Genomic DNA, 27,736 nt, shown 5'->3' with positions numbered 1-27,736 from the left:
TTTCATCTTTTACAGTTTCAAAATAACAAAAAAGGAAAAGGGCCCAAAGCAAAAGTTTGGGCACCCTGCATGGTCAGTACTTAGTAACACCCCCTTTGGCAGGTATCACAGTTTGTGAAACCTTTCCGTAGCCAGCTAAGATTCTTTCAATTCTTATTTGAGGGATTTTCGCCCATTCTTCCTTGCAAAAGGCTTCTAGTTCTGTGAGATTCTTGGGCTGTCTTGCATGCACTGCGCTTTTGAGGTCTATCCACAGATTTTCGATGATGTTTAGGTCGGGGGACTGTGAGGGCCATGGCGACACCTTCAGCTTGCACCTCTTGAGATAGTCCATTGTGGATTTTGAGGTGTGTTTAGGTTCATTATCCTGTTGTAGAAACCATTCTCTTTTCATCTTCAGCATTTTTACAGACAGTGTGATGATTGCTTCCAGAATTTGCTGGTATTTAATTGAATTCATTCTTCACTCTAGCAGCGAAATGTTCCCCGTGCCACTGGCTGCAACATAAGCCCAAAGCATGATCAATCCACCCCCGTGCTTAACAGTTGGAGAGGTGTTCTTTTCGTGACATTCTGCACTCTTTTTTTCTCGAAACATACCTTTGTTCATTACAGCCAAAAAGTTCTGTTTTAACTTCATCAGTCTACAGGACTTGTTTCCAAAATGCATCAGGCTTATTTAAATGTTCCTTTGCAAGCTTCTTAAGCTGAATTTTGTGGTGAGGATGTAGGAAAGGTTTTCTTTTGATGACTCTTCCATGAAAGTCATATTTGTGCAGGTGTCGCTGCACAGTAGAAAAGTGCACCACCACTCCAGAGTCTGCTAAGTCTTCCTGAAGGTATTTTGCTGTTAAACGGGGCTTTTGATTTGCCTTTCTAGCAATCCTATGAGCAGCTCTCTTGGAGAGTTTTCTTGGTCTTCCAGATCTCAACTTGACCTCCACTGTTCCTGCTAATTGCCATTTCTTAATTACATTACGAACTGAGGAAACGGCTATCTGAAAACACTTTGCTGTCTTCTTATAGCCTTCTGCTGCTTTGTGGGCATCATTTATTTTAATTTTCAGAGTGCTAGGCAGCTGCTTATAAAACCATAAAACCATATAACAATTACAGTACAAAAACAGACCATCTCGGGCCATGCCAACGCTTACACTCACCTAGTCGCACTGGCCCGCACTCAGCCCATAACCCTCCATTCCTTTCCTGTCCATATACCTATCCAATTTTACTTTAAATGACAATACCGAACCTGCCTCTACCACTTCTATTGGAAGCTCGTTCCACACAGCTACCACTCTCTGAGTAAAGAAATTCCCCCTCGTGTTATCCTTAAACTTTTGCCCCCTAACTCTCAAATCATGTCCTCTTGTTTGAATCTCCCCTACTTTCAATGGACCACTTCTACTCGATCTATCCTCTTCATTATTTTAAATACCTCTATCAACTCCCCCCTCAACCTTCTATGCTCCTTCTACGCTTAGAGGAGCCCATGGTTGCTGATTGTTGGGACAAGGTTCAAGGAGTCAGGGTATTTATTTGAAATTTGCATCACCTGGCCTTTCCTAGTGATGACTGTGAACAAGCTAGTTCAGGTCTGAGATCTTGGTAGAAGTTACCTGAGAACTCAAATCTCTTGGGGTGCCCAAACTTTTGCATGGTGCTCCTTTCCTTTTCTTCACTCTAAAATTGTACAAAACAAAAATAATACACTAATCTTGCTTAAAATGTTGAAAAGAATGTTTCATCTTTAACTTTATGACTTTTGGAGATCAGTTCATCTTCTACTCACTCAATTATTCACAGTAACAGAAGTTTTGACCAGGGGTGCCCAAACTTTTGCATACTACTGTATTTATTTTACCTTCTATATTATATATTGCATTGAACTGCTACTGCTAAGTTAGCAGATTTCACAACACATGCTGGTGATAATAAACCTGATTCTGATTCTGAGCTTGATCTCCTCAAGAAAGATCTGTTTATGTGCACCATGCCTGGATCAAAACAACTTTCAGAGGACCTTAAAAGAAAAACTATCGAGATACATAAAGCTGGAAAAGGTTGCAAAAGCATTTCTAAAGATCTGTGTGTTTATCTGTCCACAGTAGGAGAAATTGTCTACAAATGGAGAAAACTCAGTGTTGTTGGTACTCTCCCAAGGAATGGGCATCTTGCAAAGATCACACCAAGAGCACAATGTGAAAAAGAAACCCAAGGGTAACAGCAAAAGACCTGCAGAAATCTCTTAGAACTTGTTAAAGATTTTGTTCTGGTGTCCATTATAAGAAAAACACTGAACAAGAATGGTGTTCATGGAATCACACCAAGGAGGAAACCACTGCTCTCCATAAAAAACTTTGCTGCGCATCTCAGGATTGCAAAAGCCCACCTGGATGCTCTACAATGTTGTGCAATGTCCAATCTATAGTAATTGATAATAAATAGTATGCATAGCAAAAGAGTCAATTTAGCATAGAAATACAGTTGTGTCAGCATAAATTAATCCTTGAAAGAGGTGCTGTTGTGCCTCTTTCACCACATAGCCAGTATGTGCTGTCCATGTGGGATTCTCAGTGATATGTATGCCAAGGAACTTAAAGCTGTTCACCTTCTCAACCCCAGATCTATTGATGCCAATAGGGGTTAGCCTGTCTACATTCCTCCTGTAGTCCACAACCAGCTCCTTTGTCGTTGCAACATTGAGGGAGAGGTTGCTTTCTTGACAGCACTGTGTCAATATGATGGCTTCTCTGTAGGCTGCCTCATTATTATTTGAGATTAGGTCAATCAGTGTAGTGTCGTCAGCAAATTTAATTAGCAGATTGGAGCTGTGGGTGGCAACACAGTCATGGGTATGCAGAGAGAGTAAAGGAGGGGGCTTAGTACACAGCCCTGAGGGGTACGTATATGCGGGTCAGAGGGGCAGAAGTGAGGGAGCCCACTCTGAACGACCATTATGAAGGATCCCATGCACCCCTCATACAATCTCTTTTCCCTCCTGCTGTCTGGGAAAAGGCTCCGAAGCATTCGGGCTCATACGACCAGACTATAACAGTTTCTTCCCCCAAGCTATCAGACTCCTCAATACGCAGAGCCTGGACTGACACCTTGCCCTATTGTCCTGTTTATTATTTATTGTAATGCCTGCACTATTCTTGTGCACTTCACGCAGTCTTGTGTAGGTCTGTGGTCTAGTGTAGCTTTCTCTGTGTTTTTTTTTTACATAGTTCAGTTTAGTTTTCGTACTTCGTCATGTAACACCATGGTCCTGAAAAACGTTCTCATTTTTACTATGTACTGTACCAGCAGTTATGGTCGAAATGACGATAAAAGTGACTTGACTTGACTTGACTTACCACCTGCAGGTGATCTGACAGGAAGTCCAGGATCCAGCTACACAAGGCAGGGTGAAGGCCGAGATCTCTGAGCTTCTTGTTGACCCTGGATGGAATTATGGTGTTGAATGTTGAACTGTAATCCAAGAACAGCATTCTCACATAAGCACCCCTCTTCTCCAGATGTGTAAGGATGGTGTTAGAGCAGTGGATATCACATCATCTGTCGATTGGATGTGTTGGTAGGTGAATTGTAGGCGGTCCTGTGTTGGTTGTTGGTAGCAAGCTGCGGATGTAATCCTTGACCAGCCTCTCAAAGCATTCGCTTAAAAATTTTTGAGGTGAGGGCAACAGGACGCCAGTTGTTCAGACATGTTACCTTGGTCTTTTTAGGTACCAGAACAATGGTGGATGTATTGAAGCAGGAGGGCACTCTACACTGGGAGAGGGAGAGATTAAAAATGTATGTAAACATACCTACCAGTTGTGCCAAGCACACTCTGAGTACCTATCCTGGGATGCTGTCCAATCCTGCAGTCTTGCCACTGTCTACTTACACCTGTGTACTTTGGCTTCAAAGATGACTAAGCTGCAGGTTGCATCAGCTGTAGATCTCCTCAGGGGTTCATCGGTGTTGGCAATATTGAATTGAGTGTAAAAAAGATTTAGCTCGTCTGGGAGAGAGATAGCGATGTTGGAAACTCCACTGCATTTAGCTTTGAAGTCTGTGATGGTGTGCAGACCTTGCCCAAAGCTGCACGTGTTGTTGGTGGAAAGTTGAGCCTGACTCTTGTCTCTGTATTGTGGTTTTGCTGCCCTGATGACTGCGCAGATCGTAGCTGCATTTCTTGAATTCCTGCTAATTACTGGCAACGTAAACTGTGTCGCGCAGTAAGTGCTGCTTGCACGGAACTGTTGATCCAGGGTTACTGGTTTGGATAGATCCTAACCAATTTCAGGGGGACAACAGGGGGAAACTCGTGACCCCATCTGTGAACTCAGGAGACATCCTCATCATGGGAGACGTTCCAGTTGACATAATCAAAGCAGTCCTGCAGCATGGAGGCCGATTGGTCGGACCAACATTGGACGGTTTTAACTATGGCCACCTCTTGTTTCAGATTCTGCATGTACTAGGGCAGGAACAAAATGGAGGAGTTTTCTGATTTTCCAAATGGAGGGCAGAAGAGCGTTTGTAAGTGTTGCAGAAGGGAGAGTAGCAGTGGTCGAGTATGCTATTTTTCTGTGTGCCCACTTGGATGTGATGGCAAAACTTTGGAGAGATTTTACACAGCGAAGTTAACCGAGTTCACCATAGATGCCGGTGATTTTAACCTGATTCTGATTCTGTTCCTGACAGAATCTTTGATAATAAGTGTACTTTATAGTCTGGAAGATCAGAGTGGTAATCTATGCATGGAACCGAATCAGATGGGGAGATCTTAAGTGGATTTTTTTTGCGTCTGTATTTACTCAGGAGACAAACACAGAGTCTGGAGTAAAGCAGCAGCGAGGTTATGAGCCCTATACAGATTACAGTGGAGGAGGTGATTATTATCTTGAGGAAAATTAGTGTAACGGGGTTTCTTCTTTCTTTATGTTACTGCGTGTGTTAATCAAAATGGCTTCTTTGTTTGTTAAAAGTAAAAATGCTTCTTATGATAACTGGAGAGAGTGTGATAACTGGAGAGAAGAAAAATCTCTGGCTCATTGACCTTCATAAAGCAATGTATTGCCTACAGGAATTGGGATGTCATGTTGAAATTGTGTAAGATGTTGGTGAGGTCTAACTTGGAGTATTGTGTGCAATTCTGGTCACCTACCTCCAGTAAAGATGTAAATAAAATTGAAAGAGTGCAGGGGAATATATAAGGGTGTTGCTAGGACTTGAGGAACTGAGTTATTGGGGAAAGTTGAATAGGTTAAGATTCCCTAGGACATAGAAGATAGAGGGGAGATTTGAAAAAAATTATGAGGGGTATAAACAGGGTAAGTGAAAGCAGGCCTTTTCCACTGAGGATGGGAGAGAGTACAATTAGAGATCATGGGTTAAGGGTGAAGGGTGAAAATGTTCAAGGGGAACATGAGGGGAAACTTCTTCACTCAGAAGCTGGTGGCAGTGTGGAACGAGCTGCCAGCAGAAGTGGTGGATGCAGGTTCAGTTTTAACTTTTATGAGAAATTTAGGATAGGAACATGGATGGGAAGGAAATAGTCTGGATGCTGGTTGATGAGACTAAGCAGATTAATGGTTTGACATGGATTAGATGGGTTGAAGAGTCTGTTTCTGTGCTGTGGTGTTCTGTGACTAAGGAAAACAAACTTGGTCTCTGCAGCTTCTCCCTGTACTGAAACATTCCATTCCAATCAACATCTTGGTGAATCTAAACACATATATCTACGGTGGCCTAAGAAATGTTTGAAAAGTTGTACCAAGTATTCTGTTATTTTATAACATGTGACATCTTCAGGAATGCTTTTGTACATCAAATGTTTTTTTTCTTTTTTTTAACCCTAGTATAAATTGAGGGTAACTTTAATTAACCGCTAAAATGCACCATCTGACACTCAGCAGAAACAGATGCCATCTGCCACTGCTCTGTTCCATTTAACAGCTGGCCAATATCAGCCTGACACTGCCCTTCTCAGAGTGAAGAACACACCCAGTAATTTTCATGTCATCTCAATCTTGCAATAAAATGTTCAGGAGTTTTCTTAATCCTAAGTGCTGGTGATATTTCTTGGTGCCTCTTTGTCCTTCTAATTGCTTTTATTAATACCCTGCTATACCTTTCAGTAATACAAGGCTATTTATAGAATCTTACAGTACCTTTTGAGAGGAGCTAATAACTTTGCTTTTGTATTTTTTAACATTCAGGATGTGAGCTGCAATGAAATTACAGTATTGCCACAACAAATGGGACAACTTAAGTCTCTCAGGGAGTTGAATGTCAGGAGAAATTATCTGCAGATTTTGCCAGAAGGTGAAGCTGTTTTCCAATTTCTTAATATCTTGCTGTTTCCATATGATGCCATGAAATAATGAAAGAAAATATTGAAACAATTGATTTTTTTCCCTGCAGAGCTGGCAGACCTCCCTCTTGTGAAGTTAGACTTTTCATGTAATAAGATTGTGTCAATACCAATCTGCTACAGAAACATGAAGCATCTACAGATAATAGAAATGGATAATAATCCCCTTCAGTCTCCACCAGCACAGGTCAGTCATTTTTTAAAAGATGCCCAGAATGCTATCTTTACAATTGCCCTTTCAGGTGCCTTTCGATAGATTAAATGTAACTTGCTGCTGATACTGTTTATTGCTTAAAAACAGTCCAGGAAACATCTGTGGAGAGAAACTATTAACTTGTTTAAGTGTATGATCTTTTCATTCGAACAGAGAAGACTTCTAAATCCAACACATTCTTTTTGCAAGGAAGAGGGGAAGGATGGAAAAATTAATAGAGTATTCATTACAGAATAGAGATTAAATAATGGTGGTAATGCTGCTTACTGAGTAGGAGCACTGGTGTCTCATGCAATTGTACAGAGCCTTCCTAAGATCCCATTGGAGTTTCCTACCTCCTTATCTGAGGAAGGATATTCTTTTCAAAGAGGGTGGTGTCCACATCCGCTGCTTCCCTTGTATCTACTTTGCTTGTTGCAATATACCCTTAAAGAGTCCTTTCCCCTCATCTCTTCCTTTTCATTGTTCAGTGACTCAAGCCTGCCTTCCAAGGTGAATGACCCAACTTCGAACTCTAGTAATTCTGTGCTTCCAGTAGCTATTCCAAATAACTCCATTTACTCAGCAAGTGTACGTGTGTATTTCCAGTCGGCTATCACTTCTCCAATTTCAGACACCCAGCTTTTATCAGAATTGGCCAGTTCTGATGAAGCATCATTAACTGGAAATGTAAATTTATTTTCTATCTCCACAAATGTTGTCTGACCTGTTGAATATTTACATAATGTTCAGTATTTATTTCAGATTACAATAACAGTAGTATTTTGCTTTTCATTTCGTGTCTGCAGTTCCAGCATTTTATTTTCTATCTTTCTTCATCTGTTGTCTTGATTTGTCTCCTCTTTTGCATTTTCATCACAGAGATTGCCTGTGTTTAACAAGTCTTCACTGTTCTCTCTCAGCTGGGTGTGTGTCATTGAGTATTGTGGTCTCCACCTTATCAAACATTCTATTTGATCTTTCCACATTTCCCCCATCCCTCCTCTGCAACTTGAAGTAGCTTTCGAGGCTTTTTCAATTCTGAAAAAAGATTATCAAGCTGAACATTCACTCTTCTTTCCTTGATTTGATGAATATTTGCGGCAATTTTTTTTATAGATTTGTAGTCTTTCACATTTTGAATCCAGTGGCTGATCTGGAATTGTTTGTTTAAGTGGCTTATTGTGTTTGATCTGGCAGAATTTGGTTTCAGCTTCTTTAATACTGATCCATTTCTACCTGTGATTTTTAAAAAATATGTTGTTTTCCTAATGCAGGTTTCATGACTTGTACTGATTGTCCTGGCTTGACTAGCATCTAAACCTGCACCCCATAGAGCTGTACTGCACACCCTGTCCATCAACACATGTCCAGTTTGCATCCTTTGTTCCCTGTCTATAAGCTCCTGGCTCAATGCCTCTTAAACAAAGTAATTTTTTCAGATTCTGGCCGCTCCTCTGGCAGTACATGCCGTGTACCAAGCGCTCTTTGTAGAAGCAGTATATTTGCCCATTAATCCCCTTTAAAACTCCTTCCTCGCACTTTAGTATGTGTCCTCTTGTTTTTTGATACTCTTGGCATGGTAAAAGTATAGGCTGCCCTATTTCAGCCTCTTGCATTTTTCTATCCAGTTATCCGTCAGCCTCATTCACTTCTATCTTCTATCCAATCTCTCTCCATAATTAATGTCCTCCAATCAAAGCTGCAACCTGGTGAATCTCATCTGCACCCTCTCCAGCATGGTCACATTCTTCCTTTAGGTGACCACAATGCTACACAGTAACCCTGCATGCATGAGTGTACTCTGCTGTATGAGTAGCTAAGAATCAGTGACTGCATGGACCATTTCTTTTGAACTAGGGAATTCCAGGTTGCTGTACCATGAGCCATGGTACCCAAGGTTGTCTCACAGTGTGTGGCAGTTTACATTCACTGATGAAATGTCCATGATTAGAATTGTGGTTGCACGTCTATATCACTATATTTGATTCATTGCTGGGTTTGATCTATGCTGATCGCCATGTTGAAGTGAGTTCTGTTTTGGGATGCTTTACAGTGACAACCAATTGTGAAGTTTGATAACTATCAACTTTTTCCAGCAGATATTGAGTTCAGCCTCAGGCTGTGTGAAGAAGGATGTGTTTCATGGAGTCATACTGCACAGAAACCATCAACTGTCCATTTACATTAATCTCATTTACTAGCTCTTGGTCCATAATCTTCTATGTTCTGGCAATTTAAATGTTTGTATATATACCTTTTAGTGTTGTGGAATGCATTCCAGATTGGAATTGTCCTCTTTGTTACAAATACTTTGTTTGAATCTTGTCTGACTCTCTCATGCGTCACTTTAAACCTTTACTTCTGGTTCTAAATGTCTTAGTTTTATGGAAAAGCTAATGAAGGTCACTATGCAGGCTTTTGGAGTCCCTCATAATATTATACATCTCTATCAAGTCCCAGCTTCACTCTAAGAAAGCAAGCTCAGCATCTTCAGTTTCATCGTAACTGGAATGTTCTGTTCCAAGCAACATTTTGGTAAATTTCTACATCTTCTCCAGTGCAATCATGTACTACTTTTAGTGTGGTAATACAATACTGCAATATGTCTAATCAGAGTTGCACACTGATTTCCATGCTTTTATGTGTGGTACCTCAACTAATGAAGGTCTCTATCGGGGTAGGCAACCTTAAGCACAAATGATTTTCTCGCATGTGTTATTCATTAATTTGGGGCAAAAAAAATAACTAGATGTACTTAAATGGATAATTCCCATATTTCAAGTTTTTAATGACATTTATCTGCTCATTAAAACGCGATCCAGCCCACAGAGGCAAAAAGGTTGCCGACCCCTGGTCTATATCCCATATGCTTTCTTCATTACCTTGTCCTTTCACCAGTATAAATTGATGAATTTGTATACCAAGGTCACTGTTCAGCAACACTTCCTGTGATCCAAATCATTCATGGTGTATGTCTAGTCTTATTAGATCTTCCCAAAATGTGTTGAGTCACATTTACCAGGCTTAAATTCCATCTGCCATTTTTCAGCCCAATTACCAGCTAACAAGTATTAGTTTGACCCAAGATTTCAATATAACTATCAATTTTCATGTCATCTGAAAACCTATTAATCATACCTCTGACATTCATGCCCAGTTGATTAACATATATGATAAACAGTAAGTGTCGCAGCACCAATTACTGGTTTACCACAAGTCACAGGCTTTCAATTGCTAAAGCGGTGACTCCACCATCATCTTGTGTCTTATAAAACTAAAATTGGCTCCCATTTGCAACCTTGTCTTGAATCCTATGAGCATGATTTTTAGGACCACCCTTATTAAAGCTGGAGCTGGAGTTGGATGCTGGTCTGTTGGAGAGTGGGAAAGGGGCTTGTTTTTCTCTTGTGGTTTTGTTGCTACTGTTTGTGTTGTTCTGTGGAACATTGTGGACATGCTATTTTGGTGCTGGAATGTGTGGCAACACTTGTGGGCTGCCCTGAGTACATCCTTAGATGTATTGATTGTTAATGCACATGATGGTGTTGAATGCCAAAATGAAGTTAATAAACAGCAGTCTCAGGCCTTGCTCAGGCAGTGCTCCAGTACTCTCGTCCTTTGCCTCTTACAGCTGCCAGGGCTATATCAGACTCTGGTGATTTATCCTGCTTTATATCCACTAAGATATTTTGGACCTCCTTTTTTATGGACTAGAATATCCCTGTCCTGAAGTCTGTGACTACAATTTATTGCTCCTTAGTGAATGCAGATTAGATGTAATTATTTAGTATCTTGCCCATGTCCTCTGGATCCATGCACAGATACCCTTGGGTCCCAAAAGACATCTGTTACCTTCTTGTTCTTAATATACATGTCAAATGTTTTGGGATTTCCCTAAACTTTCTCTGTCAGTGATATTTTGTGGTCCCTTTATCTTTTTAAGTAGAATCATAGCAAAATTCAGGTTGGAATAGGCCTTCAGTGTGACTGGTCCATGTTGATCATAGATTCCTCCCTTCTAGTTCCATTGCTTGTATTAACTCTATAACATTCCAGTTCCCTCCCCTCCATATCTCTGTCCTAATGTCTCTAAAATGTTTCAGTCTTACCTGCTTCAACCCCTCATTCTAGCTATTCACTACCTTTTAAAGAAAATACCTCATAGGTCTATTTGAAATCTCTGCCCTCTTCTCTTGTTTGTAACTGTACCTCTGGTTTTCAACTCCCCACCCGGGGGGGGGGGGGGAACAATGACCAATATCCTCATGATCTTCTGTCAGTTCATCCCTTATTCTCCTGTGCAGTAGGGAATAAAGATCCAGCATGGCCAACTTCTCCCTCTAATTGAGACCATCTAATCCAGACAACATCTTCATGAAACTCTTTGCACTCAAGCTGGAGAGAGTGCAAAGAGTTTCATGAAGATGTCTTTCCTATAACAGGGTGACCAAAGATGTACATGATACTCCAAGCACAGTTTCAGCAATGTAACTGTAATGGTTTGTCCCTACACCTAAACTCGGCATGCTAACTGATGACGATCAACATGCTAAATGCCTTCTCCCTTCTCCTGTACACATGCATGGTTATTTCCAGCCAATTACGTACTTCAACTCCCAGCTCCCTTTGTTCTGCTACAGTTGTCAGTGTTTTGCCTTTCATAATATAAGCCCTAACCTGTTTGACTGTCCAAAATGCAACACCTTGTACTTATTTAACATAGAAACATAGATAGAAAGCCTACAGCACAATACAGGCCCTTTGACCCACAAAGCTGAGTTGAACATGTCCTTACCTTAGAAATTATCGAGGGTTACCCATAGCCCTCTATTTTTCTAAGCTCCATGTACCTATCCAGGAGTCTCTTAAAAGTCCCTATTGTTTCCCCCTCCACCACCGTTGCCGGCAGCCCATTCCACACACTCACCACTCTGTGTAAAAAAACTTACCCCGACATCTCCTCTGTACCTACTTCCAAGCACCTTAAAACTGTGCCCTCTCATGCTAGCCATTTCAGCCCTGGGAAAAGCCTCTGGCTATTCACACGATCAATGGCTGTCATCATCTTTATCAGGTCACCTCTGATCTTCTGTTTCTCCAAGGAGAAAAGGCCAAGCTCACTGAACCTATTCTTGTAAGGCACACTCTCCAATCCAGATGTCATCCTTGTAAATCTTCTCTGCACTTTCTCCATACAATCCACACGCTTCGTGTACTGAGGTGACCAGAGCTGAACACAGTACTCCAAGTGGGGTCTAACTAAGCTCTTATATAGCTTTAACATTACCTCACAGCTCTTGAACTCAGTCCAGTGGTTGTTGAAGTCCATCACACCTTATGCCTTCATAACAACAGTGCACATGATAGACAATAAGTGCTGATACTCAGGTTTTTGTTTTTGGTAATGGACCTACACAATCTATAATAATTTTAGAAAACGATTCACCGAATGCTGGAATAGGTTGTAGTGGAGCTACTGGTGTAATTTGATTTGGTTTACCCACAATTTGAAAAGTATGGCATGTTCTACAAAACATCGCCACATCTTTCCTTAAACTAAGCCAGTAAAAGTGTTTTAAAATCTTATCCACAGTTTTCCTTACCCCTTGATGTCCACCCAAGGGCACACTATGGGCTAAAGTTAAAATCTCATTTCGATAAACTTTAGGAGCAACTACTTGGTAAACAATATTTCATTTATCACTTGCAGGAATTGTAAGCGATCTCCACTTCCTCATCAATACCGCTTTCTCAAAATATCCTACTGGCACCTTATCAATTTCACTAGAGCTTGTTCTTTTAATTTTATAATCTCAGGGTCTCTACTCTGCTCTGCTATCATCTCCTTCCTGGACAGAGACAAATCTTCATGGTCAGACTTACTCCAAGAATCTTGTTCAAACAATAAGGGTAAGAAAGTTTCTGACACATCCTCAAAACTCAGATCCTGAGTTGAACAGTCATGAGTAACAACCTCATTCTGCACATCAATCTTTTAAGTCATAGCTCGAGTTATAACACAGGAAGAATCTGTGTTAGAATCCATCCGTGGTTCCTCTGACTCTATTGTCAAATGCACTTCAGGAAAAACTTGTCCACCTGCCAAATCATTACCTAACAATAAAGAAATATCCTTCACAGGTAAGCTAGGCTGTAGTCCTACTTTAACAAGTCCTGTAACTAACCCTGACTGTAAATTCAATTTATGCAGATGTACAGGCTAAGGGCACTCCCTACACCTTGTATATAATTTACCTCACCAGTATCAGTCTCTTCATTAAACTTTAACACACTAACATGAGTGATTGAGAAGCCCCAGTATCCCTAAGGATTTTTATTGGAACCAGAGTGGATCCCTCTTTCAAGGATACAAATCCTTCAGTTATAAAATGATCATATTCCCCTCTTGACTTGGTCAGACTCTAACAAAGCTTCATTTGTATTCATCGAACCCTGTGGACTTACAGGTGTTTCAGTATGTTACACACAAGCATCTGTGACTGCTTCCTCGTCTTTCTTTTTCAATTGGAAAGAGTTAGCTTTTATGTGACCAGGTTTCTTACAGTAATTACAAATGGGACCAAATTGTCTTTCCTTCACAGGTTTTCCTTCCTCTTTACCTTTCTCAGTAACTTCTGATTTAATTTCTGATTTACCTTGACTCTCTATGTTATTTTTCCTTTTAAAAGTTCTACCCTGAGAAAATTTATTCTTATGAATTAAAGCATACTCATCAACTAATTTAGCAGAGTCCTGCAATGTAGCAGTGTCTCTCTCATTTAAGTATGTCCTTATTTCACCAGGAATGCTCCTTTTAAATTCCTCCATTAAAATCAGCTCTTTCAATTTATTATAGTCCCTATTTACATTTTTAGAGGAAACCCATCTCTGAAACACACAACTTTATCGTAGGCAAATTCCACAGATGTTTTCTCCACAGATTTCTTCAAATTTCGGAATCTTTCTCTATAAGCTTCTGGGACCAAGTCATATGCCTTCAACATGTGCATTTTCACAATATCATAATCTAGTGCTTGCTCAGCAGTTAAAGCTGTATAAACCTGTTGTGCTTTGCCTTTAGTTACACTCTGCAACAACGCTGACCATTTCTCTTTCGGCCACTCTGAAATCAGAGCAATAATTTCAAAATGTTGAAAATATTTTTCTACTTCTGTTTCACTAAACGGAGGGACCAATTTAATTTTTTCTAGAACCAGGAGACTGATTCTCAGACTTTAACTCCACTATCTTATCTTGTTTATCCTCAGCTTCTAACCTACGTAATTCCAAGTTAGCTTCCAACTCTTTTTATTTTCGGCTTCTAATCGACTTAATTCCAATTTAGCTTGCAATTCCTTCTGTTTTTATTCAGCTTCTATTTTTAACTTTTCCAACACTAATTTTTCCGACTGTAACTGAATCGCTGCTTTACTCACAGGAAACCGATCTAAAACTGATACATCAAACAAACCTGAATCCATATAGTGTTCGGGGATGTCACGTGATGATGTAGGATCGAAACGTGGAAATCCAGCTCTCCCGTAAAAAACTAGTAAAATAACGTTTGTGAAGAAAAGTCAGTAAATACTTTCTAAAAATTACTTATAACTTACTCAGAACTATCTTTAGATATGCCTCCTAAACAGAAACAGAAGAGAACTACTACTTTGAAGACAGCACGAGTTGGGAAAGAAAAAGGGCCGACATCTATGATGGAACCTCGTACTCGGTTTGGACCTCTTCTCGGTGAAGTACATTTCGCCTCTGGCGGTGCAGAACAGGAAACTGCGGCAACATCAACAGTCTCTAAGAAGAAGCAGAAGGAACTGCACATGCGTGGAGAAGCGGGCATGCACAAACAGGTGCAAACAAAACTACAAGTTTCAGCTGTGATTGAAAGTGAAAATGAACCAGAAGTAGAATCAGATTCTCTGGACAACACAGATGACGAAAAAGAGGAAGAAGAAGAACAGGAAGAAATTAAAAGTGGAGGACTTTCTGGAGAAATAAGAGAAGTCCTGATACAAATAATGTATGAATTAAAAGCAATAAAAACAGATATTAAAAATATGAAGATTACACTTGATAAGGTCGTGAAAAAACAGAAGAAAATGGATAAGAAAGTTAAAAAGCTGGAAGAAATAACAGGAGACACCATTGATAGAATGGACAAGATGGAAGATAATATCCTTGCCTGGACATCAGAAAGAAAATGATTGTTGGAAAAAGTGGATGTGCTTGAAAATTTTAGCAGACGAAACAATATTAAGATTGTTGGTCTTAAAGAAGGTACAGAGGGAGAAGATCCAATAAAATTCTTTAAAAAAATGGATCCTGGAGACTTTGGAAATGGAAGAGGGAAGTCAGTTAATCAAATTGAAAGGGCTCATAGAACTTTAAGACCAAAACCCCAACACGATCAAAATCCACGATCAATCTTGATAAAATGCTTAATATATCAAGCTAAAGAAAGGATCCTGAAGGCGGCTGCCCAAGGTGCCAGAAAGAGAAACAGGCCATTGATGATAGAAGGGAGAAGAGTTCTATCTTGACATAAGTTATGACCTTTTGAAGAGGAGGAAGGAATTTAACCCAGTGAAAAAAGTCTAATGGGAAAAGGGTTGTAAATTTATACTGCGCTACCCGGCAACACTAATAATTTTTTTGGATGACGAAAAAAGAAGATTTTTTACTGATCATCAGAAAGTGGTGGAGTTTGCACAAGAACTTTCAAATATTCGCTAGACACAACAAACAATCTATGGAAGCGAAATGGATCAAAGAAGACTGAGATAGGGAATGGATTTGATGGATATTTAGAATATACAAATATATTCTAATTATATGATAGAAGGGGAGAAAGGTAAAAATCTGAGAAATATTAATCGGGAGTAGTGAGTGATATTAATTTTTTTACTTCACTTACATATATCTTTTTTTTTCGTTATGGGGGAGCTGGGGGAGCTTCTGATCGATTGCTATGGGATTCACGTGTGTAATCATGGTGATTGCCATGACCCGTAAAACAGAGGGGGGTAATGTTTTTTTTTCATTCACAACATTAGTAGGAGGGTATATTGTTATCTTTTTCTTTATTATCTTTCTTCTATTTTTCTTTCTTTGCCTGGATGATTGGGGGGGGGGAGACACATAGCAACATGGAGAATTTTAAAGAGATTCCCCAAGGTACTATGAGAGCTGAGATATTGTATACTGTTACAGATTGGAGTAACCTTGTTAAAAACAATAACTAATTTATTGCATTTTTAAAGTTTTACTGTTAATGGGCTTAATGGACCGGTGAAAAGAATAAGAATTTTAACATACATTAAGAAAATGAAAGTAGATATAGCCTTTTTGCAGGAAACACATTTAACAGAGATAGAACATCAGAAATTAAAGAGAGATTGGGTTGGAAATATTATTGCAGCTTAATTTAATTCAAAGGCGAGGGGAGTTGCAATTTTGATTAATAAAACCTTACCAATTAAAATACAAAATGTATTAACTGATTCTGCGGGGAGATACGTGATTATACATTGTCAAATATTTTCAGAATTATGGACTCATGAATATTTATGCACCAAATGAAAGTGATGCAACATTTATACAAGAAGCTTTTTTGAATTTGGCCAACGCACATGATAAAATATTAGTAGGTGGAGACTTTAACTTTTGTCTAGACCCAGTTCTAGATAGGTCAACTAAGGCTGTTACAAAATCAAAGGTAGTAAAACTAACTTTATCATTGATGAAAGATTTAAATTTGATTGATATATGGAGAGGAACTAACCCAAGAGAAAGAAATTATTAATTTTATTCTAATAGACATAAAACTTATTCAAGGATAGCACGAGTGAATCTGCAGATGCTGGAAATAAATAAAAACACAAAATGCTGGCAGAACTCAGCAGGCCAGACAGCATCCATGCATCTACCTCCTCCCATAGATGCTGTCTGGCCTGCTGAGTTTTGCCAGCATTTTGTGTTTTTATTCATGGATAGATTTTTTTAATTATCAATGAATATTCAGGATAGAGTGAAAAGTATGGAATATAAAACGAAAATACTGTCAGATCATTCCCCTTTGATAATGACAATGATAATTATGGATAAGGAGGAACTGATTTACAGATGGAAATTTAATTCAATATTATTAAAACGTCAAGATTTTTGTGATTTCATGGAAAAACAGATTCAATTTTTTTGGGATACAAACTCATATTCAGTTAATCTAAAATTTGTATTATGGGAAGTGATGAAAGCATATTTGAGAGGCCAGATAATAAGTTATTCTTCTAAAATTAAGAAGGAATATATGGTAGAAATAGATCAATTGGAAAAAGAGATTACAAAATTAGAAAAAGAATCTCAAAGATATATGACAGAAGAAAAACGAAGACAACTTGTCAATAAGAAGTTACAATATAATACACTCCAGACATACCGAACAGTAAAAACAATTATGAGAACTAAACAGAGATATTATGAATTAGGCGAAAGATCACACAAGATCCTTGCTTGGCAGTTGAAAACAGAGCGGGCTTCCAAAACAATAAATACAATTAGAACAAGTGCAAATAAAATTACTTATAAACCTTTAGAAATTAAAATTATATCAATCGGAATCACAAAATGATGTTGTTGAGATAGAAAGATTTTTATTGCAAATAACTCTTCCAAAATTGAATTCGGAAGAACAAAAGGGATTAGCTATGCCTTTTACATTAAAAGAAGTCGAAGAAGCTCCAGGATCACTCCAGAGTAATAAATCTCCAGGAGAGGATGGTTTTCTGCCTGAATTTTATGAAAAGTTTAAAGATTTATTAATCCCTCCTTTTATGGAGTTAATATATCAAGTGGAAAGAACACATAAAGTTCCAGAATCTTTTTTGACAGCGATTTTAACAGTATTGCCAAAAAAAGATAAACATCCTTTAAAACCAACATCATATAGGCCTATTTCTTTATTGAACATGGATTATAAAATAATAGCAAAAATTTTATCTAATAGATTATCTAAATATTTACCAAAATTAATACATATGGATCAAACAGGATTTATTAAAAATAGACAAGCGGCAGATAATGTAACTCGGTTACTTAGCATAATTAATTTGGCACAAAAGAGGGAGGAAATGAGTGTGGCAGTTGCTTTGGATGCAGAAAAAGCATTTGATAGATTGGAATGGGATTTTTTTATTAGAGGTATTAGAAAAATACGGGTTAGGAGAATCTTTTATAAACTGGATTAAAACTTTAAATACTAGTCCCAAAGCTAAAGTAGTGGCAAACTTGAACAAATTTGAACACCATTTCAGTTAACAAGGTCAACTGGACAAGGTTGTCCATTGTCACCTGCTTTATTTGTATTGGCGATAGAACCATTAGCTGAATTAATTAGAACCAACTCAGATATTATGGGCTTCAGAGTTAATCGGGAGGAATATAAGATTAATCTATTTGCTGATGATGTTCTGATTTATATAACAAACCCATTGCATTCATTGTGTAAATTATCTTTTAGATTGGAAGAATATGGGAAAATATCAGGGTATAAAATAAATTGGGATAAAAGTGAAATTTTACCCCTTATTAAAGGAGATTATAGTCAATGTCGACTAGTAACTCAATTTAGATGGCCAATAAAAGGTGTAAAGTATTTAGGTATAAGAGTTAATGATATAAAGAATTTATATAAATTAAATTATTTGTCATTATTGAAAAAAATTCAAGAAGATCTTGATAAATGGATGATGTTACCAATAACATTAGTAGGTAGAGTTAATGCTGTAAAAATGAGTATATTTCCTACATTACAGTATTTATTCCAAACACTACCAATACAACTGCCGCAGAAGTTTTTTCAAGAGTTGAATAAATGTGTGAGGAAGTTTCTTTGGAAAGGTAAACTTTAAACTTTAACAATTATTATAAAGCAAATCAACTTAGATTTATTGCATCTTTTTTGATGAAGATAAACCAGCATGGATTAGAATAGAGTTAGATGAGATAGGAGAAAATATACCAGAAGATTTTATATACAAATGGGAATCTAATTCGTACGGGAAAAGAAAGAATCCCTTATATTAAAACATTTGATTGATTTATGGAACAAGACAAATGTTGGTGATGAGATAAAGAAATCTTTATTAGCAAAGAGACCTCTAATTCAAAATAGACTCATTCCTTTTACAATGGATAACCAACTTTTATATAACTGGTTTCAAAAAGGTATCAGATATATAGGGGACTGTTTTGAAGGAGGTATATTGATGTTGTTTGATCAATTAAAGAATAAATATAAAATATCAAATAACACTTTTATTTCCAATTAAGGGCTTATTTAAGAGATAAATTGGGTCAAACAATGTTAATGCAGAAACCTAATAAAATATAAACTTTAATTCAAAAAGGAAAAATTAAAAAAATTACTTCTTATATGTATAATTTGATTCAAAAACAGTCAATTAAACAAGAAATTCATAAGTCAAGACAAAAGTGGGAAATTATTTGAATATTAAAATTGATGAAACAAGTTGGTCAAGGCTGTCTTGACAGTATGACAAATACAATAAGTATCCGACTTAGATTAGTACGATACAATTTTTTACAATTATATATTACACCACAAAAAATAAATAGATTAAACCCAAATTTATCTGATCAATGTTTTCAATGTAATCAAGAAATTGGTACTTTTTACACTCTACTTGGTCCTGTTTTAAAATTCAACCTTTTTGGATAAATTTAAGAGTTTTATTGGAACAAATTATTGGAATGCAACTTCCACATAACCCAATATTATTTTTACTAGGTGATGTTGAAGGGATAAAACCAAAACCTAAATTGAACAAATATCAGAAAGAATTCATAAAAATTGCATTGGCAGTAGCCAAAAAGGCTATTTCAGTTATTTGGAAATTAGATTCATACTTAAGTATGGATCGTTGGAATAATGAAATTTTCAGCTGCATTCCACTTGAAAAAATTACTTATAATTTAAGAAATAAATAAGATATATTTCTGAATATTTGGGGCCCTTACTTACAAAAGATAGGATTAAATATATAGGTGCTCCGAAGATAAAGTTATTAGTCATTTGGGGAAAGAAACAAATACATATATTAAAGCTATTTTGAATTCCATGGAGCATGTAGGGATCTTCCAATATCCAGGCAGTCTTCCTTCCTTCCTTCCTTCTTGATGTTGAGGGGGAAGGGTTAAGGGGAGGGGCTGATATACCATATTATTCTATTATTCTATTCATTCTATGCAATTAGCAATTAGATTAAAAATTGAATTAAAAATATTTTAAAAAATCTACTGTAAATTCCGGACTATAAGCCACTACTTTTTTCCCACGCTTTGAACACTGCGGCCTATACTACGGTGCGGCTAATGCATATTTTTTTTTCATGCTGCCAAAAACATTTTGCCTCGTAACAGTAGACCAATAAAATTGATGAGTAGTTCACAGAGGTCCAATGAAATTGTACGATAAATCAAGCGCACTTTCACAATTAAATTATTGTAAATCAGTCATTTGTACTCACCCTCATCAACATGGAAAACACTCGAAGAAAAGCATATGATGCAGCTTTTAAGTTAAAGGCGATCAATCTGGCGGTTGAAGAAGGAAATCGAGCTGCTGCACATAATCTTGGCATAAATGAATCGATGGTGAGACGGTGGAGACGCCAGCGTGAAGAACTGAGTCAATGCAAAAAGACGACAAAAGCTTTCAGAGGTAATCATAGCAGATGGCCCGAACTTGAAAACTTTCTTGAAGACTGGGTTAACACACAGAGAGCAGGCGGCTGCGGTGTTTCCACCGTGCAGATCAGACTGAAGGCTAAAGCAATCGCCACCAAAATGAAAATCGAAGATTTTAGAGGTGGGCCATCGTGGTGTTTTAGATTTATGAGACGAAGAGGCCTGTCCGTCAGGGTACGCACGACTCTGTGTCAGCAGCTCCCTCCCGACCACGAGGAAAAACTTGCTAACTTCCACACATTCACTCAAACAAAGATAGCGGAGAATTCCATCGGGCCAGATGATATCATAAATATGGATGAAGTACCTTTGACGTTTGACCTGCCTCTCACTCGGACTGTTAATAAAAAAGGTGACTCGTCCATCACACTGAAAACAAGTGGCCATGAGAGAACGCATTTTACTTGTGTTCTGAGCTGCACAGCATCCGGATTAAAGCTTCCACCGATGTTGATTTTTAAGCGGCTGACAATGAAAGTTCAGTGAAAGCTGCCATCAAGAGTACAAACTCAATTCCAGCTGTGATTCCTGGGGGCACCACGAAGTATTTGCAGCCACTGGACATCAGCGTGAACCGGGCATTTAAAGTGGCGCTGCGCGTTGAGTGGGAGGCTTGGATGACGAGCGGCGAGAAATCCTTTACCAAAACAGGACGCATGCGAAGAGCATCTTTAACTCAAGTCTGCCAATGGATCCTAAATGCGTGGAGCCGTGTCACAACATCCACCATCACCAACGGGTTTCGAAAGGCTGGACTGCTGCGTGATGAAGAGGACCGCGTGTGCTCAAGTGAGAGCGACAACGAAGAGACTGAAGTGAGTGACGAGATCCTGAGGTTGTTCAATTCGGACACTGAAGAAGAGGACTTTGATGGTTTTAGTGCGCAGGAGGAAGATGAAGAAGGCGATCAATAACTGTTCCTGGTAGGCTGCAGTATATATTTTTTTTACCAGTCGTTAGGAGATATTGGAATGTTGTTCGTGAACTGTTCAGTAAAAAAGTATACGCAACATAATTTGTGTGTTACAGATACGTATGTATATTTAAAAGTAGCTGTGTTACAGGCACTGTTCGAAAAAAAGCATTTGCAATATGTATTTGTTTGTTACCATACGGATTTAATTAAAAGTTAAAAAATCCTCACGTGTAATATCTTTCTGTGTAAATATCTCATATTACAACGTGGGACACCTGCGGCTTAAAATCCAGTGCGGCCTGTACAAGTACAAAATTGATTTTCTTTCTAAAATTAGAACGTGCAGCTTTTAATCAGGTGCGCTCTGTAGTCCAGAATCTACGGTATATAGTGTTCCACAATTTTTCTCTGAATTACAGGCTTTGTTGTATCCTTTGAAATACCTTGTAAGTTCCAACCTGCTAGCAATCTCCAATACATCATTTTTTTTCGCCTTCGCTAATAACTCCGTGTCTGGCGAAACCAGAAATTCTTCAATACTCATTGTTGCCGAATACCACTCACAAGCCAATCAAACAAAAGAATCGAGTATCCCCTTTTTCCAAAACATCGATTAAATATCAAACAAGCATTTAAACTCAAAAATGGTTCATTCCACGAGCCCCCATTTGTTACAAATCAGCAAGAATGAATATATGATTGAGACAGGGTTTTTATAACAAATAAAACATTTATTGAACACTGCTAAAAAAACCCAAAAAGTAAACAAATGACTAACTTAACCGGAAGTCAGCTGCGTTACGGCAGCTCGAACAGTTCTTAAAGCGATAATGCAAAAACAGTTCCGAGAAGTAGTAATGCGAAAATCCAAATGCTTACACAGTCCGTTAAAGGAGAGACTTCTTGAAAGGATTTAAATGCTCTTTCGTGGAGTTACTGCTGAACCCAGCCGAAGTGTGTTATTCCCTGGAGGATTTACGATCGGAGGAAATAAAACAGCTTAAAGGCACTGACCTTTCTTTGATGAAACTTTGTATCCAACCCTCTGCTCTTCTTTTGGCAAAGCAGGAGTTATCATGGATACTGGTTACTAATTCCTCGTACGAAGATTAAACAAGGGTCGAATCTGTTTCACTGTCAACATTAACTTCCCCAAGCCTTCTGGATTTCTGAACTCCTTTAAAATCTTCACTCTCCACTGACCAAACTGGCAGTATTATAGCGAAACTGCCAGCAATAACCTTTGAGACTTAAAACAGAAAGTAAAGCTCCATTTTTAAACAAAACTGCCTCATAATATCGGACAACGCAACAACATGGAGTCAGTGGCAAATTCAGCCACAAACTGTCCACATCACAGGGTGGGGTTCTCCTTTTATACCCTGTTGAAAAAAACTATCAGATGACCTCTCACTGGCGGGAAAATGACATCACTCCACCATTACAAGACCATTACCTCATCTCCAGCCATCTTCAATTACATCATGATCACATGACAGGTACAAGATACCCATGGGTACGTAACAAAATGCACACAGTATACAGAATAAAGTAGATGATCTTGTAAAGCAGTTGGAGATTAGGAGGTATGACATTGTGGGCATCACTGAGTTGTGGCTGAAAGAAGATCATTGTTGGGAGCTTAACTTTCAAGAATACACATTGTATTGAAAGTTCAGGCTGGTAGGCAGGGGGTGTGGGGTGACTCTGTTGGTAAAAAGTGAAATCAAATCATTACAAACTGGTGACAATTGATTGAAAGATGTCAAATCCTTGTGGGTAGAGTTAAGAAATTGCAAAGGTAAAAAGGCCCTGATGGGATTTGTAAACGGGCTTTCAAAAAGTAGGCTGGATGTGGATTACAAATTTCAACAGACGATAGAAGAAGCATGTAAAGAGGGTAATGTTGCAATAGTCATGGGGGATTTCAATATGCAGCTAGATTGGGAAAATCAGGTTGGTGCTGAATTTGTAGAATGCCTATGAGATGACTTATTAGAGCAGGCTGTGGTGGAGCCCACTAGGAGATTGGCAATTCTGGATTAGGTGTTGTGCAATGTGCCAGATTTGATCAGGGAGGTTAAGGTAAAGGAACTCTTAGGTGATAGTGATCATAATATGATTGAATTCACCTTGCAGTTTGAGAAGGACAGGCTAAAATCAGATATATCAATATTATAGTAGATCAAAGAGAGTTACAGAGGCATAAGAAGAGCTGGCCAAAGTTGATTGGAAGGGGACACTAGCAGGGATGTTGGCAGAACAGCAATGGCTGGTGTTTGTGGGGGAAATTCAGAAGAGGCAGCAAAGATGTATCCCAAAGATGAAGAAGTATTCTAAAGGAAGGACGAGGCAACTGTGACTGGCAAGGGAAGTTAAAAACAGCTTAACAGCAAATGGGAGGGCATATAGTATATCAAAAATAGTGGGGAGTTAGAGGATTGGGAAGGTTTTAAAAACAATTAAAACAAAAGAGAGCAAAAATTAAATATGAAGCCAATAATATAAAATATCTTTCAAAAATCATTAGGTTCTGTATAGTTCCAGAGGACTGCAAAATTGCAAATGTCATTATCCTCTTTAAGAATGGAGGGAGGCAGAAGAAATGGAATTATACACCAGTTAGCCTGACCTCAGTAGCTGGAAAGCTATTGGAGTCAATTGTTAAAGATGAGGTTTTGGGGTACTTGCAGGCACATGATAAAGTAGATTGAAGTCAGCATGTTTTCCATAAAGGGAAATTTTTCATGACAAGCTGTTGGAATTATCTGAGGAAATAACAGTCAGTAGACAAAGGAGGGTCAGTAGATGTTGTTTACTTGGATTTTCAGAAGACCTTTGACAAGTTAACAGTTTAAAACAAGTTAAGAGCCCATGGTGTTACAAGGACGGCACTAGCTCAAAATGAAGATTGGCTGACTGGCACGAAGCAAAGAGTGGGAATGATGAGGGCCTCTTCTGGTTAGCTGCTACTGACTAGTATGCAGCAAGGGGCTGTGTTGGAACAACTTCTTTTCACGTTATATGTCAATTGTTGGGATGAAGGAATTGATGGCTTTGTGGCTACATTTGTGGATGATAGGAAGCTAGATGAAGGGACAGGTAGTGTTGTGGAAGCAGGGTGTCTCCAGAAGGACTTGGGCAGATTGGGGGAATAACCTACAAAGTGGCAGATGGAATATAATATTGGGAAATATATGATCGTGCACTTTGGTAGAAAGAATAATTCTGTGAACTGTTTACTAAACGGGGAAAAAATTCAAAAAATCAGAGGTGCATAGGGGTCTTGGGAGTCCTCATGCAGAATTCCCTAAAGGTAAAGTTGCAGGTTGAGTCTGTATTTAGGAAGGCAAATGCGATGTTAGTATTCAATTCACTAAAACTGGTATACGAAAGCAAGGATACAATGCTATGGCTTTATAAGAAATTGGTCAGGTGCACTTGGAAGATTGTGAGCAGCTTTGTGCCCCTTATCTAAGAAAATATTGACAGGGTCTTGATGAGTTACACAAGAATTATCCCAGTAATGAAAGGATTAACATATGAGGAACATTTGATGATTTGGCCTTTACTCACTGGAGTTTAGAAGAATGAGGGAGATCTCATTCAAGCTTATTGAATATTGAAAGACCGAGGTAGAGTAGATGTGGAGAGGATGTTTCCTACAGTGGGGGAGTCTAGGACCAGAGGGCACAGCCTCAGCATTGAGGGACATCCATTTTGAACAGAGATAAGTAATATGTTCCTTAGCCAGAGGATGGTGAATTTGTTCAATTCAGTGCCAGAGTTGGTTGTGCAGGCCAAGTAATTTGGTATATTTAAGGTGGAACTTGATAGGTTCTTGATTAATCAGGGTCTCAAAGTTCACGGAGAAAAGGCAGGCTAATGGGGTTGAGAGGGATAATAAATCTGCCATGATGGAATGGTGTAGCACACTCATTTGCATAACCAACTCATTCCATTCATCAATCTAGTGAATCTACATTCACCCAAATCGAAGAGAGGCATATCCTTCCAGTCACTTTGGAAGCTCTCATTTTTCCTTGGGTCGCTCTTGTGAGTAACTCAGTGAGCTTTTTGAAAGTACATCAAAGGTGTTTACAGGTTTCCCCCGCCATCCGAAGGTAGAGCATTCTTATCTAATAGTCTGTAAGTCAGAATGTCATAAAGTGAAGAAGTATTTCCCATTTATTATATGGGAAAAATTTGTGAGTGCTCGCAGACCCAAAAAATAACCTACAAAATCATGCCAACTAACACATAAAACCTAAAATAACAGTAACATATAGTAAAAGCAGGAATTATATGATAAATACTCAGCCTATATAAAGTAGAAATACTTTTCTGCAATCATTGCAGCACTGCCCACCGTATCAAAAATCTCATGCAAGCGCTCTCGGCAGAAGCACTCTCTCCAGTAACCTTTAAGCTATGAAGCTGCGAAATCATACCAAATAACAAATTATACCAAATAACACATAAAAATACATAGCCTTGGTAAAGTAGAAATAATGTATGTACAGTGCAGTATCAATTACCGGAATCAAGAAAACAGCGAGCACATTGATGATGGTGTGTTAGGCTGAGTCATCGGAGGTTGGGGTGGTAGGACACTGGGGTGTCATCTCATCGTCGCTTGGTTCCATCAGGGCAGGCAGATCAACTTCTTCTATCTCTGCCTGCCTCGATGTCGAAGGTCAAGGTTCATCATCTGTTGTGGCTGATGTGGAAGGTTTGAAAAACAACAGTATGCTTGACTGCTTAGCCCGGTGCATTTTTCTATCATACAGTTCTTTGTAAGCACTCAAACCATCCTGCAAATATGCCCTAAACCTACGTACCTTTTCAAAATTAAAGTTGTACTTTTCTGCTGTCATTGTAGTGTTGTCAAATGCAGCGAAAATCTCACACAATTGTTTCCCGTTCAGTTCCTGGACGTCTTCACTTTTGGTCTGCTCGCTACTGTGTTCGGTTTCGAATGTTATTCTTCCCTCTTCCAATTGCATCAGCTCTTCATCTATCAGTTCTTGGTCATGGTATGCCAAAATCTCTTCAGCACCATCTTCATCCTTACTTCATTCACCACGATCGAAACGCATTAGGTCTAGTTTTACACTAAGTGTAACACCCTTACGAGCTCTTTTAGGCGTTTGTGATACCTTAGAACTTATCTTGCTAACGGATGCACAAAATAAATTGACATAAAGCACAGATGCTCACAGGCACGTGTTTGAGCAATGCCGGTTAGAATGCAGTTCCGGGGGAGAAGTTTGTCTGCTCGGGGCGTGTGCGGCCTTTTTTTGTAACAGTGAAAACACTTGTTAGCAAAAACAGGTAACTAATGTAGGTCTTTCGTAACAGTGAGGTGTTGTAAAGCGAACGTTTGAAAAATGGGGGACAACTGTATGTGAAAAGTTCAGAGGTTGTAGTTTGGTATTGGCTTGATGATGCCTCTCATGATTTATTGCTGGGCAGCAGTGTGTTTGCTGAAGTCATTAGTAGTATTGAAGCACTACTGTTGTTAGCCCTACAGTTCTGAATCAATGTGATGTTATTTGATTGTGTAATATTGTATTTAAAGTAGATTAACTTATTCTGACCTTGTTGTTTTTGTTTTAAAGTACAGTACTGATGTTGTATTTATTTTTTTTTGTAAATGCATTCTAAGGAGCACGTATTCTTTGTTTAGATCTGCATAAAGGGTAAAGTGCATGTATTCAAGTATCTGAACATAGAAGCACGTAGAATTGATAAGACTGCAGAATGCCTTTATCAACCGCCAATGGAGAAGGCCTGTGTTCCACAACTTGTTTCTGGGAGGTAAGCTTGCAAAGTATTCTATGTCTTTAATGTTCTTTAATGTGAAATTTATGAGTATTTCTTTGCATAATCCTACAATACAAAATAATATGTTTAGACTAATTAAATGCCGGGAAAAGGACGATTTATTTATGTGCCAGAAGCCACCTACACTTTGATTTATAATCCATATTGCTTATCTGGAAGCTACTGTTTCAAGATCAGGGTGTGGAAATGCCTGATGCACAGAAGGAATGGAGCACTAGGCCACGCAGCAACAGAAATTGTGAAATTTCATGACACTCGTCTTCCTTGACAAAATAAAGAAACTCAGTCCTGCTCCCCACAGCACTCCTCTTCCACTGAAATGTCCAAGTAAATACTCCTCTTCCTGTCTTCATTATTGAAGCTCATTATTTGTAAGGGCACTCTTTCTCATTGTCCTGTAATCGTTCTCTCTTTCACACCAATGTAGAGAAGTCAAGCCGTGAAACTGGTGGCAGGGTCCCTGCTGAATTTACCTTCCATGTATTCCTTTATCCAGTTGTGAAAGCCTCAAGTAATAATTCACAGCACTGTAACTTCCTAACAGATGTTCACTCTTCAAAATCTGATAACTTCCTCACTCTTCAAAATCTGACATTCATGTCTGCAGCTTTTTTGTCCTCTTTCCTGTCTG

At 38.6% G+C, this 27,736-nt stretch overlaps 1 protein-coding gene across 7 annotated transcripts in view; it reads left to right on the top strand.

Moving 5' to 3' along the window:
- lrch1 (leucine-rich repeats and calponin homology (CH) domain containing 1) overlaps positions 1 to 27,736 on the top strand; it is a 484,761-nt gene that overhangs the window by 228,183 nt on the left and 228,842 nt on the right. For 5 of the 7 annotated variants that reach the window (XR_009511716.1, XR_009511714.1, XR_009511717.1 and 2 more), the window contains 4 exons: positions 6,216 to 6,321; positions 6,421 to 6,557; positions 12,384 to 12,476; positions 26,948 to 27,078. Coding sequence is in view for 2 of the 7 variants with exons in the window: in XM_059967692.1 (XP_059823675.1) it covers positions 6,216 to 6,321; positions 6,421 to 6,557; positions 12,384 to 12,476; positions 26,948 to 27,078 (467 nt within the window). In the remaining 5 variants the exon portion in view is untranslated. The remainder of the gene's footprint in view (positions 1 to 6,215; positions 6,322 to 6,420; positions 6,558 to 12,383; positions 12,477 to 26,947; positions 27,079 to 27,736) is intronic. The other 2 variants (XR_009511715.1, XM_059967693.1) reach the window with 1 other exon arrangement.

This window comes from Hypanus sabinus, chromosome 4 (assembly GCF_030144855.1).
Source record: "Hypanus sabinus isolate sHypSab1 chromosome 4, sHypSab1.hap1, whole genome shotgun sequence".
Classification (NCBI taxonomy): domain Eukaryota; kingdom Metazoa; phylum Chordata; class Chondrichthyes; order Myliobatiformes; family Dasyatidae; genus Hypanus; species Hypanus sabinus.
The sequence above is the reverse complement of the archived record's forward strand: the minus strand, read 5'-3'. Positions and strand labels throughout refer to the sequence as shown.